The sequence below is a fragment of the Aquarana catesbeiana genome, linkage group LG11, assembly GCF_042186555.1.
Source record: "Aquarana catesbeiana isolate 2022-GZ linkage group LG11, ASM4218655v1, whole genome shotgun sequence".
NCBI classification, from domain to species: Eukaryota; Metazoa; Chordata; class Amphibia; order Anura; family Ranidae; genus Aquarana; species Aquarana catesbeiana.
In genome coordinates this window covers 115,039,442-115,053,922 of record NC_133334.1, presented here as the reverse complement: position 1 = coordinate 115,053,922, position 14,481 = coordinate 115,039,442, and the positions used below count along the sequence as shown (strand labels likewise).

At 40.9% G+C, this 14,481-nt stretch overlaps 1 protein-coding gene across 1 annotated transcript in view; it reads left to right on the top strand.

Moving 5' to 3' along the window:
- The window catches only part of CDHR5 (cadherin related family member 5), a 154,225-nt gene that overhangs the window by 75,510 nt on the left and 64,234 nt on the right, over positions 1-14,481 (top strand). The window contains exon 4 of the mRNA XM_073604923.1: positions 7,033-7,125. Coding sequence (XP_073461024.1) covers positions 7,033-7,125 — 93 coding nt within the window. The remainder of the gene's footprint in view (positions 1-7,032; positions 7,126-14,481) is intronic.

Sequence of the window (14,481 nt, the reverse complement as noted above, 5' to 3'; positions counted from 1 at the left end):
TTATATGCTGAGCCAGGTGACAGTGGCGTTTGACTGTATGTGAGTTTCCTGCTAGTTAACTACAGTGCCTTGAAAAAGTATTCATACCCTTTGAAATTTTCCATATTTTGTCATGTTACAACCAAAAACGTAAATGTATTTTTTTGGGATTTTATGTGATAGACTAACACAAAGTGGCACATAATTGTGAAATGGAAGAAACGGCTGCACTCCAAAATGATGAATATGAGTCCTTTATTAATCCATCCAAGTGACACACCACAGGAAAAACGACCATCAAGGCATCAAGGCAGACATGTTTCACACAGTATCATGTGCTTAATCATTGCCCTGAGCAGTACCACTGACCTTTCTTAAATAGGACCTCCCACTGTGTGGAACACAGGTGTGGATGAGGTCAGCAGAACTACTTATATATCCCAGCCATGTTCCATTCAAGGATATAATCCAATACATGGCTGGGATTTGACTGATAGACCACAATGAAGTAGATAAACATAAAATAAAATAAAAACCTGAATCCATTATGAAAAAATTGAACAAAACAAAAAAGAAGAAAAAATATACATCTATATATACTGTATTTATTGGCATATAACACTCACTTTTTTACCATGAAAATAGCGTGTGCGTGTTATACGCCAAAACTTCAATTTTAGCTGCCTCTGAGGGGACAGGGAGGGGGGCCGGATGAGCGCCATCAGATTACATACAGTGAGAATCTCCTGTTTACTTGGCAGCCTCTGTAATAGGAAGTCCTGTCTCCTGGGCCGCCATTGGACCACTGTTCTGTCTATCATAGGAGATTCTCTTTGTATGTAATCTGTCGGCGCTCGTCCCGCCCCCTCCCTGTCCCCTCTAGGCTGCAGGTGGACGTCAATCAGGCTGCACTGATGGCAATGGTGAGGCTGCTGCATTGAAGGCAATCGTGAGGCTGTATTGATATGGATTGATGAGGCAGCAGATGGGCACTGACCCTTATTTTGCTCCAAAGTTCCTTATTTAAAATTTTAGTTTTTTTCCTGAAACTTCCCTCTTAAAATGAATGTGCGTGTTATATGCCTGTGCGTGTTATACGCGGATAAATACGGTATATATAACAAAAAAATAAATGTGAATAAATATGTATAAAAAACATTAAATAGAAGAAAAAAATATATATATATATGAAAAATATATTGAAAAATATATACCATAACAAGTAAAATGATATTTAAAGCACGAAAACCAAAAGAAAAAAAAGGAAAAAGAGAGATAAAATAAAGAAAAAAAACATTGCTAGTAAAAATATATGTATAGATATATAAAATGTATAATTCATAGTCATAATGATTAGGTTAAGTACCGATTAGGGTTGCACCGATACCGAGCATTTGCCCGAGTACTTGTACTCGGGCAAATACTCCCGATGCCTAATCCGATACCTGTGAATGCAGAGGTGGCCGCTCTAGTTCCTGGAAGTCAATGGGAGGAGCGGTGAGGGCAGAGCAGAGAGGGCTGAGCGGAGAGAACGAGTCAACAGGATGGCAGCTTAAGGTAAGCTGGCCGGGGCAAGGGTGTGGGTTACAGCATCCATCGGAATCGGTCCCGTGTCTCTGTCAGAGATTGGACACTGTGACACCCATCTTGGTACACCCTGCACTCGGCTGCAGTAAGCCTGCAGTCCTCATCCAACAAGATGTCACAAGACATCTTGTTGTCCACTGTCCACTGCTGCCTTCTAACTGTAGGATTTCTGTGTTATTGAAGAAATGGATTCTGGACAACCGCACTCCAATAAAAGCCTTTATTGTAATGAATAGTCAACATTCATGTGACAACAGAAGCAGGACAAACAGCTGACGAGTTTCACAACATCATTGTTGCTTAATCATAGCTTGTTGCTTAGTCAGCTATGACTATGACTAAGCAACAATGATGTTGTGAAAAGCGTCAGCTATTTGTCCTGGGAAAAAACTGTCACTTTCTGGATGTGCCAAGCTGGTAGAGACATACCCCAGCTGCAATTGCAGGGAAAGGTGGCTCTACAAAATATTGACTCGGGGGGCGTCACACTCTTCAGATATTTATTTGTAAAAAATTTTGAAAACCATTTATCATTTTCCTTCCACATTACAATTATGTGCCACTTTATGTTGGTCTATCACATAAAATCCCAATAAAATACATACGTTTTTGGTTGTAACATGACAAAATGGGGAAAATTTAAAAGGGTATGAATACTTTTTCAAGGCACTGTATATTGTGGTTTATTGTGGACTAACTAGTGCAATGGATTATTTTTCTTGTTTTTAGTGTTTTTAATCTGCTCTGTGTAATAATGCACTCAAGGGGGGTGTCTTTTTTAGGAGACTTTTAGGGATGTAGTATATGTAATTTGGATTGTGGACTGCACACAGCTATGGTAAGGTATCAGGAGATAGACACCAGACTGCTTAATTGCAAGTAAAGTTATGTATATTGTCACAAGGTAAGGATAAATAACCATGCATGAATGAAATAATTAGTGAACAAGAAAAAAACTATTTGATCTCAATAAATTACCAACTATTGAATCATAACAGCTCTATCATAACAATTGTGCCACAAGAGCATAAATCTTAATAATATCAGCAATTAACAGTATCATTAGGAATAGACAACAGTCAGTAAACGTCTCAGAGTGCATTCTGTTTATAACCTATAAGGGGTACCTGTGGTGATGAACAACCAGGTACAGTCAGTCTCCGGGTTACATACAAGATTACATTTTTTCAGTGTATTGCCCTGTACACACGGTCGGATTTTCCGACTGAAAATGTGTGATAGGACCTTGTTGTCGGAAATTCCGACCGTGTGTAGGCTCCATCACACATTTTTCATAGGAATTTCCGACACACAAAGTTTGAGAGCTTGCTATAAAATTTTCCAACAACAAAATCTGTTGTCGGAAATTCCGATCGTGTGTACACAAATCCGACGCACAAAGTGCCACGCATACTCAGAATAAATTAAGAGACGAAAGCTATTGGCTACTGCCCCGTTTATAGTCCCGACGAACGTGTTTTACGTCACCGCGTTTAGAACGATCGGATTTTCCGACAACTTTGTGTGACCGTGTGTATGCAAGACATGTTTGAGCCAACATCCGTCTGAAATCATCCATGGATTTTGTTGTCGGAATGTCCGATCAATGTCCTCTGGCCAAAAAAAAAATTTTTAGTTTTTTTGGATAGCATCCCTGTAACTTTTGTTTTGCTGTCTACGCCCCTGTTCAGAAGATTTCACCTGACCTTCTGTCCCTGTGACAATTAGAAATTGAAAATTTTGGGTTGTTGTATAATCAAGGGTTGGTGATAAAGCTTCAGTAGAGACACATTTTTCCCACGATAACTCTTACAAGAGTAAATTTCCCTTCCTAGGTGTAGATTTTCTCCCAATTCCTGTTATCTCCCTCCATTTGTAAGTATCAGTCATATGTAAGTCGGATGCTTGTAACTTTGGGACTGCCTGTATATTGTCCCTGTGCAGCAGTCAGTGGATAGTTGGTTCCTGATTTTCAGCCTTCTGCCGAATATTTAGTGGGGCCCAGTGTTTAAGGTGGTGCACATATTACTGCCCCTTTAAAGCTCTGCATGCAGTGGTTTGATGCTGCTAGGTAGATGATTAGTCCCTCTCTCTCTCTGCTGGCAGTGATAATTCAAACACAGCAAACAACCGCTTACTAGTCCCCTGCACACAGCGGATCCTGATCTGGATACTTGACTGTCAGCAGTTCCTCAGACTCAGGTCTCAGATTGCTGCTGGCAAGTGCACACAGTGAAGCAGAGGTGGTCACCAATCTAGTCCGCTTTCAGCAAGAGGAAGTTCTGGCCCAACAGCCCAGGAAAACTCAATTTCCCTTCCTCCCGAGAGTCTTCTTCTGGGGATTGTAGTTTATCGCCCATTCACTTCCATAGCAAGATATTTTCACAAGACTACATCTCCCACAGTCAACGTCTCTCAAGTTCCTCATGCCTCCTGATCCCTTCAGTTGACTGTAGACTGAACAACGTTGACTGAGTCAGTATATAAGTCCGGTAGAAACATGCTGGAAGAAAGTGCTTAAAAATTGAGGGTTTAAGATCATTTTAAATATAGGATTATTATGTATACAGTACCTTATACTCATATATTTGTTATTTACAGTGACTTGATAAGTTTTTTTAATACAAGATTATTGTGTAGTTGCTTAGATTGTTCTGAATATTCAATTTACTGGTTCGTTCTTTTGTGTTGTAATCAGGTAAATGTCAGGTACTGATCACCCAAACTGTTTTGGCAATAATACTAACACTCAATAGCTAATTAATTATAAACAATAGGATAACAGTAATAATATAGTTACATAGTAGGTGAAGTTGAAAAAAGTCCATCAAGTCCAACCTATGTGTGTGATTATATGTCAGTATTACATTGTATAATCCTGTATGTTGCGGTCGTTCAGGTGTTTATCTAATAGTTTCTTGAAACTATCAATGCCCCCCGCTGAGACCACTGCCTGTGGAAGGAAATTCCATATCCTTGCTGCTCTTACAGTAAAGAACTCTCTATGTAGTTTAAGGTTAAACTTTTTTCTTCTAATTTTAATGAGTGGCCACGAGTCTTGTTAAACTCCCTTCTGCAAAAAAGTTTTATCCCTATTGTGGAGTCACCAGTATGGTATTTGTATATTGAAATCATATCCTCTCTCAAGCGTCTCTTCTCCAAAGAGAATAAGTTCAGTGCTCACAACCTTTCCTCATAACTAATATCCTCCAGACCCTTTATTAGCTTTGTTGCCCTTCTTTGTACTCGCTCCATTTCCAGTACATCCTTCCTGAGGACTGGTGCCCAGAACTGGACAGCATACTCTAGGTGCGGCCGGACCAGAGTCTTGTAGAGTGGGAGAATTATCGTTTTATCTCTGGAGTTGATCCCCTTTTTAATGCATGCCAATATTCTGTTTGCTTTGTTAGCAGCAGCTTGGCATTGCATGCCATTGCTGAGCCTATCATCTACTAGGACCCCCAGGTCCTTTTCCATCCTAGATTCCCCCCGAGGTTTTCCCCCCAGTGTATAGATTGCATTCATATTTTTGCCAACCAAATGCATTACTTTACATTTTTTTACATTAAACCTCATTTGCCATGTAGTTGCCAACTCCATTAATTTGTTCAGATCTTTTTGCAAGGTTTCCACATCCTGCGGAGAAGTTATTGCCCAGCTTAGCTTAGTATCATCCGCAAATACAGAGATTGAACTGTTTACCCCATCCTCCAGGTCATTTATGAACAAATTAAATGGGGTTGGTCCGAGCACAGAACCGTGGGTGACCCCCACTACCCACCCCTGACCATTCCAAGTACTCCCTATTTATCACCACCCTCTGAACTTGCCCTCGTAGCCAGTTTTCAATCCATGTACTCACCCTATGGTCCATGCCAACGGACTTTATTTTGTACAGTAAACATTTATGGGGAACTGTGTCAAATGCTTTTGCAAAATCCAGATACACCACATCTACGGGCCTTCCTTTATCTAGATGTCAACTCACCTCCTCATAGAAGGTTAGTAGATTGGTTTGGCAAGAACGATTCGTCATGAATCCATGCTGATTACTGCTAATGATACCGTTCTCATTACTAAAATCTTGTATATAGTCCCTTATCATCCCCTCCAAGAATTTACATACTATTGATGTTAGGCTAACTGGTCTGTAATTCCCAGGGATGTATTTTGGGCCCTTTTTAAATATTGGTGCTACATTGGTTTTTCTCCATCCTGCCTGAATGATATCCAAGAAGATGACCAGGCATAACAGAAAGTGGTAAAATCCATGCACACACCTATTATAGATATAGAAGGTCTAAACAATGCCTTGACAGATAGATTTCACATACATTGGCAACGGAATCCATAATATACAGAAAAAATATAGCCACACAAATTTTACACTAAGGATGACCATATACGCTACAATCTGATTGTACAATCCCTGTACAATCTAATTTAAATTTAACAAAACTATGTATTATGAGGCAAACCTATGCAATCAACCAATTTCTATTCAGTCGCATGGGCCCTTACATTATATAGTTGTTGGTAAATCTAAAGGAGATTGTACTGTACAATCAACCTGTATAATGCGTGCATCACAGCAAAGCTCTCAAGAAAGATAGGGAATTTGAAAGTACTTTGCCTATCTTACTGTGTGTGTGTGTGTGTGTGAGCTGAGGAAGAGGAAGTCTGCTTTAAAAGCGTCCTACTGCCCACGCTCCAGTGGTGATGTCATGGAGGGGCCAGTATGATTGGGGTGGAGGACACCTGCAGCCAGGCTTGTTTGCAGCGGTTTTGATGCTGCTCATCATCCCACCTTTCCTTGTGGTTATGTAGCTTGGAGGTTCCATCATCTTCTGTCCCCATTCTATTCATTGCTCTCCACTTATGATATTTACACTTGTGAGTAGTACTATTTGGCATTAAATAAAGGTTTGATGGTGATACTAAAATCTGGTATTAGTCTCTTCCCCACACTTTTTTTGCTGTACAGTTGGAGTTTTCCCTTTCATGGCAATCAGCAGCATACTTACCAGTGACAGACGTTCATTTATAGTTCTGGCTTACCCATACCCAATTTGTATACACTTTTATTTGTATCTGTATCTTATAACACTCTTATATACTCTTGTATATTCATAGACCCTTTGAGTCAATTGTCTTCTAAGCTGGTGACAGCACTGGAGACAAGCATTGGCTTTGAGTTTGAGTGCCGTGTGCAGCGTGCCTCCTAGGCGCCTGGTTGGTCTTTTGTTTTCTGTGAGTGTGTGGACCCACTGTAGACAACGGCAATGTGAAAGAAATTGGATATAGCCTGACAACAGAAAATCAACTGAATGCTATTTGCAGCAGGATTATCATTGTACATTTTAATAATTAACTCTGCACTTGCATTGTTGATCAATCTGCAATGTTTTACTATTATAGAAGTTGTAGAACTCATGTTAATACCTCTTAAATTTGTTGGAATTTTAGGCGGGCAGAGAAACCCTTATTGTGGAGATACTTAATATAAATGATAATGAACCAAAATTCAAGCAGAATTTCTACAGCTTTACCATCTCAGAGGTATGTAATTAAAAATTTTAAAATTGTTTTATTAATAGCTTAAATACAAAAAAAACTTTAGTAGTCTAATCTCACATATAAATGTGCATTCATGTCTACATGTAGTGTTATGGAATAGAAGAGGAAATTAATACATAGTTTTATATAAACTGAGTACTTAGTGTTATGATTACTTATTGGTAGAAAGTGTTAAATTGGTTCTAAAGGCTCAGGGTATTTTACTTTTATGCGTTCTATGCATTCAGCAAAATATTGTACTGACTCCATACAGAGTGCTTAAGCACTTTTTTAGGCCACAGTTTCACAAGGAGAGATCAGAAAAGTTTTATTCAAGAAATCAGTTTGAGCGAACTATTTTGGAGAGACCTATTGGGGAGATTTCAACTCACTTCTGGTCTGGAGAGATTGCTAGGCTTAAAAGTATAAGTAAATGCAATGACTAAGATCTTATATGAGTTTATAATATGGTAATGTACTGTTAATAATAATTTTCAATATTTTTAAATCTGCAGCTTTCATTAAAATATTACCCGCTGGGGTAATATAGGTCTCAGCCTCTTCCACTGTTAATTCTTTTGGAAAAGTTTTATGAGATATTTGTAAAAACTAAGCAACCTGGTCTTTTTTACTTTTAATTAACCTTCCTAGCAGTATTCCTGAGTGTGGCTTGGGGTGAATTTTCATTGCCAACAGCGGTAACCCCGAACCACACTCAGGATTGCATTGCAGGATCCAGGCAAAGTTATTTACCTTGTCCCCAGGATTCTGCAATGTCCTCCGGCTGTGTCCTCTGCCCGATGCACTGTGTGCGGTGCTCCGTTCCCTGCGAGCGACGCAACGCATGGGGGCGGAGCCCGGCGGCAAATTCACAAAGTGCAAAAAACATAACACATACAGTGCACTGTAATCTGTAAGATTACATTATTGTATCAAATCATTCCCTAGTGCTTTGTCCAGTGCCCTGCATGCACTTTTATATTATATGTGCCATTCTTTCTGCCTGCAAACTTGAGAATGTCCATGGCATCCAAAAAGTGTCCCTTTACATCAAAAGCGGATTTTGACCAGCTAGAAAACAGCGATAGTAAGTAAGAATCACTTGCAGAATTAAGCGATAGTGATTAGTGGGGAAATTTGTCATCAGACACTGAAAGTAATGACAGCGACAATTCTGCGACTGAGCAAATTTCAATGTTTTTGATTTGATTAGATTATTGAATAAATTGTATTATTATTATATTATTATTTCTGATAATTATTTATAGTAATTTATTATATTATAATTTATGATTTCATGTTTCAAACTTTATCATACCCGGGATGTCTACTAGACTCTTGTTTGGACAGATTTAGGAGAGTTATTCCTAAAAATTACAGGCCTGCAATATAAAACACCAAATTTCTATGCAAAACAATGTACCCCTTTGAGAGGCAAAAATCTGGCATAATCATACCGCCAGGGAGGTAATGTTGTATCTACAGTATGTCTTGAATGCGTTATCCTATATAAATCTCATTGCCAGTACACAATACCTGATAAGCAACCCACATTGTAACACAGTTTATAAAGGATGTTATCAGGAATTCCTTTTCAGAGCTTGTTTTCACCAGATGCTCTCAGGTGCATTTTTTTTAAATGCATCCTGAACACACACAGTAAAATCAGTGTTTTCCAATCACTCTAGTTCACCTTCAGTTGTAGTGCTTTGAAAAAAAAAAGCACAGCAGTATAACACTGTAACACGTGTAAACGCATATTAATGCACCAGCATGCACATAATCGCGAAGGAGAGAAAAAAACACATAACCTCTAACTTGGCTCCTCTGGTGATCCATACTACTCTGTCCACATGCTGTTTTTGAAGAAAATGTGTGCAGGTGGTGTGCAGAGATGTACATGTCCCTGTGCTTATCTGGAGATGACTGAAAAAAAAAACTTGGGTAGATGTTGAAGCATTCAAAACCATGATGCCAGAGCATCTACATTATAAGCAGGAAGTGACCTCAAAGGAAATGCTAGAATTTCAACTCTTACATATACCCAGGGAATGGACTATTATAAGGTGATATACAGAGATTAAACAAATCCTCCTACATGAATTGCACTTGTCTATCTGCAGTATTCTCTTCTCTACAGATAGCAGAGGAACAAAGCAGCAGTCAGAAATGACACTTAGGGGGTTATTTACTAAAGGCAAATCCACTTTGCACTACAAGTGCACTTGGAAGTGCAGTCGCTGTAGATCTGAGGGGTAGAGCTGAAATGAGGGGAAGCTCTGCTGAGTTTATCATCCAATCATGTGCAAGATAAAATGCTGTTTCTTATTTTCCTTGCATGTCCCCCTCAGATCTACAGCGACTTTACTTCCAAGTGCACTTGCAGTGCAAAGTGGATTTGCCTTTAGTAAATAACCCCCTTAGTGTTTTTATTAGAGACAAATACACACTATAGAGGGATATGTTTTGTTCATATTTCATATCTGAAGTTTACAACCACTTCAAAGCCTTCCTGCCCAGGTGATCACACAACCACTGTGATTGGCTGTCATATGATCAGGAACCAGTCCCTCCATTTTCCAATTATGAGTACAGGCCGAGAACTGTCTTTGACAGCTCTGTCACTGTGCTGAGAGCATGCAGTAAGTGTGTTCTCAGCACAGAAAGCTCTGCTGCCCATGGACACATATGTGCATCATGTGGGCATTAAAGCCCACCCTCTTTGCTGCTGCACATGTGTTACACAGGCAGCGAAAGGTTAAAAATAAATATTTTTTCAAGTGGGAAAAAAGGCAAACACTGGAATGCTTTACAAACGCATCCAAAATGTGTTAAAACGTGGAATAGAAACATAGATGTATTACAGCAGAAAAAAAGGTCCGTCTAGTCTGCCTCAATATACAGTGCCTTGAAAAAGTATTCATACCCCTTGAAATTTTCCATATTTTGTCATGTTACAACCAAAAATGTAAATGTATTTTATTGGGATTTTATGTGATAGACCAACACAAAGTGGCATATAATTGTGAAGTTGAAGGAAAATAAATAAATAAATAAATAAATAAGATAAATGGTTTTCAATCACAGCTGATCATCGCGTGAACCAGGAAGTGCATTCCTCGGTTTGCGCTGACAGAAAAAGACGATCTCCCTGTCAGAGGGGGGGGGGGGGGTCTGCGCTGATAATCAGCACATTAATTATTAGCCCAGCCCCATCAGACATGCCACCACAGCTGCCAAAAAGGTGCCCATCAGCTGCCAGTCAGTGCCCCATCAGAAATAGATGTAGGTGCCCATATCAATGCCAATCAGTGCCCATATCAGTGCCAATGAATGCCCACCACAGTGCCAATCAGTGTCCATCACAGTGCCATTCAGTGCCCAGCAGTACCAACTGTTAGTACCTCATCAGTACCTCATCATCAGTGCTGGCCATCAGTGCCACCTGTCAGTGCCAATCAGTACTGCCTATCAGTGCCAATCAGTGCTGCCTATCAGTGCCCATCACAGCCGCCTGTCAGTGTCCATCACAGCCGCCTGTCAGTGCCCATCAGTGCCACCTATCAGTGCCCATCAGTGCCGCCAATCAGTGCCCATCAGTGCTGCATATCAGTACCGCCTATTGGTGCCCATCAATGCTGCATATCAGTGCCGCCTATCAGTGCCCATCAATTCTACATATCAGTGCCTCCACATCAGTGCCCATCAGTGCCACCTTATCAGTGCCAACTCATCAGTGCCGCCTCATCAGTGGCCATCAGTGAAGGAGAAAACGAAATTTTATAACCGAAACACAGAAAAAAAATTTTTTTCAAAAATTTTGGCCATTTTTAGTTTGTTTAGCAAAAAATAAAAATTCCAGTGGTGATCAAATATCACCAAAAGAAAGCTCTATTTGTGGGAAGAAAATGATAAAAATTTAATTTGGGTGCAGTGTTGCATGACCATGCAATTGTCATTCAAAGTGTGACAGCACTGAAAGCTGAAAATTGTCCCGGGCAGGAAGGGGGTGAAAGTGCCCAGTATTGAAGTGGTTAAAGCAGAGTTAGGTTTGAAAAAAAAATCTCAAGCTTTTGAACATCTCATGGAGCACTGTTCAATTCATCATTTGAAAATGGAAAGAGTATGGCACAACTGCAAACCTACCAAGACATGGCCGTCCGCCTAAACTGACAGGCCGGGCAAGGAGAGCATTAATCAGAGAAGCAGTTAAGAGGCCCATGGTAACTCCGGAGGAGCTGCAGAGATCCACAGCTCAGGTGGGAGAATCTGTCTTTAGGACAACTATTAGTCGTGTACTCCACAAATCTGGCCTTTATGGAAAAGGGGCAAGAAGAAAGCCATTGTTGAAACAAAGCCATAAGAAGTCCCATTTGCAGTTTGCGAGAAATCATGTGGGGGACACAGTAAACATGTGGAAGAAGGTGTTCTGGTCAGATGAGGTCAAAATTTTACTTTTTTGGCCAAAAGCAAAACGCTATGTGTGGCGGAAAACTAACACTACACATGACCCTGCTTCCCCACTGTGAAACATGGTGGTGGCAGCATCATGTTGTGGGGATGCTTGTCTTCAGCAGGGACAGGAAGGTGGTCAAAGTTGAAGGGAAGATGGATGGAGCCAAATACAAGGCAATCTTAGAAGAAAACCTGTTAAGAGTCTGCAAAAGACATGAAACTGGGGTGGAGGCTCACCTTTCAGCAGGACAACGATCCTAAACATACAGCCAGAGCTACAATAGAATGGTTTAGATTAAAGCATATTCATGTCAGTAGTGTATTTAGGTTTTGTGCTGCCCTAGGCCTGACTAAACTCATGCACCCCCTAATTTAAATATGACCCACCCTTCCTGTCAAGGCCACACCCCTTGCTGTTTAAGACCCACCCTGAAATTTTCAGGTGGGGACACTAGTTCTGAGGGCCAGGGGGGGGGGGGGTGGGCAATGGATTCCCATTAACCGGCTCCTGTAGATATACGTCGGCAGAATAGCATGGCTGCGCAAAGTAATGTACCCGTACGTAACTTTGAATTTGCCGCCATGTGCGCGCGCCGCTGGCGGTGCGTGCACGCGCCTGCCGTGATCTCCATGAGTCGGGTTGCGGGTCCCGCTGACTCAATCGCCGCGGGCATACCCGCGATCGCCTCACGGAGAGGACGAACGGGGAGATGCCGTTGTAAAGAGCATCTCCCCGTTCTGCCTAGTGGCAGTGTCACTGTTCTCTGCTCCCTGTCATCGGAGCAGAGATCAGTGACGTCACACACCAGCCCATCCCCCTGACAGTTAGAATCACTCCCCTAGGACATTCTTAACCCCTCCCCGCCCCCTAGTGGTTAACCCCTTCACTGCCAGTGTCATTTACACAGGAATCAGTGCATTTTTATAGCACTGATTGCTGTATAAATGACAATGGTCCCAAAAATGTGTCAAAAATGTCCGATGTGTCCGCCATACTGTCGCAGTCACAATAAAAATCGCTGATCGCCGCCAAAACTAGTAAAAAAAAAATTATTAATAAAAATGCCATAAAACTATCCCCTATTTTGTAAACGCTATAACTTTTGCGCAAACCAATCAATAAATGCTTATTGTGATTTTTTTTACCAAAAATATGTAGAAGAATACGTATTGGCCTAAACTGAGGAAAAAAAATCATTTTTAATATATTTTTTGGGGATATTTATTATAGCAAAAAGTAAAAAATAATGCGTTTTTTTTTCAAAATTGTCGCTCTTATTTTGTTTATAGCGCAAAAAATAAAAATCGCAGAGGTGATCAAATACCACCAAAAGAAAGCTCTATTTGTGGGAAAAAAAGGAAGTCAATTTCGTTTCGGAGCCACGTCGCACGACCGCGCAATTGTCAGTTAAAAACGGCGCAGTGCCCAATCGCAAAAAGTGCTCTGGTCAGGAAGGGGGTAAATCCTTCCGGGGCTGAAGTGGTTAATTTGCATAGATTTCCTCTCACTTCCTGTTTGGTTATGGGGCAGGAAGTGAAGGAAAATTTCTGCAATGGGACAGGGATGATAAAAAATAAACTGACAGGGGTTATAACCCTACCTTACTCTATCGATAATGAAAAAAAAAGTGTTGCCTAGAGTTCTACTTTAAGCACAAATTTCTGCTAATTTTATGGAGAGGACTAAGAAGATATGACCATACCAATGGTGCAGCAGAAAACAGATAGCACAGTGAGGAAGGTTTGTGGTCCAAGATGATAGGACAGTCAAAATTAGAAGCGGCGCCACCCCCCCCCCCAGTTGCGGAATGCCAACCGCCTGCATACCGGAAGCAGTGAGGCCGCTTTATGGGGGTGCTAGACTAATTTGCCTCTCAACCCAGTCTGCCCCATAAGACTGGTGCTACACCAACAGTGTGTCGCAAGCCGGCGGGGACTCTTTCCGTGCTGCCCCCCTGCAAAGTGCTGCCCTAGGCCTGGGCCTTGTTGGCCTAGGCCAGGATACAGCATTGGTTCATGTGTTAGAATGGCAAGACCTAAATCCAATTGAGACTCTGTGGCAAGACTTGAAAAATGCTGTTCACAGATGCTCTCCATCCAATCTGACTGAGCTTGAGCTAATTTTCAAAGAAGAATAGGCAACAATTTTACTCTCTAAATGTGCAAAGCTGGTAGAGACATACCCAAAAAGTCTTAGAACTGTAATTGCAGCAAAAGGTGGTTCTACAAAGTATTGACTCAGGGGGGCTGAATACAAATGCACACCACACTTTTCACATATTTTATTTGCCACTCTGTGTTGGTCTATCACACAAAATCCTGATAAAATACATTTACATTTTTGGTTGTTACATGACAAAATGTGGAAAATTTTAAGGGGCGTGGATACTTTTTCAAGGCACTGAAGATATAGATATTAATATATATATTTTTTTTACTTTTTTGTCTGAGTCTAGATCTACTTACTTACTTACTGTTCACTGACTCACTAATTCTGCAGTAAGTCTATTCCAAGCATCACATTTTTTGGTAAAAAATACTTTCTAATGTAGAGCTTCCCCCCGTAGGAGCCGCTGCTGAATAAGGATTCCCCACCCTGCACAGTCAGGCACACCGAATTTCCACAGCACACTTGAGTCAGGAAACAGTCCAGCAACTTTGTTTGTTTTGTTTATTAGGGTTACTTGGATGGGGAAAGGAGTATTACGGGATGCCCACTTAACTCTTCAGCAAAAGGAACTCGGTCCATATATACACTTCTCTTCTGCCTCCTGCACATATCTTGCTTGCAGAAACACTCAGGCCCAGCTGGTACACTGTTTGGGGATCTGACAAGGCACTCAGCCAGATCCAGTAACAGCCCTTTACAGGCTGACCCTTTGGTGTGTAGAAAAGACCCAGTGT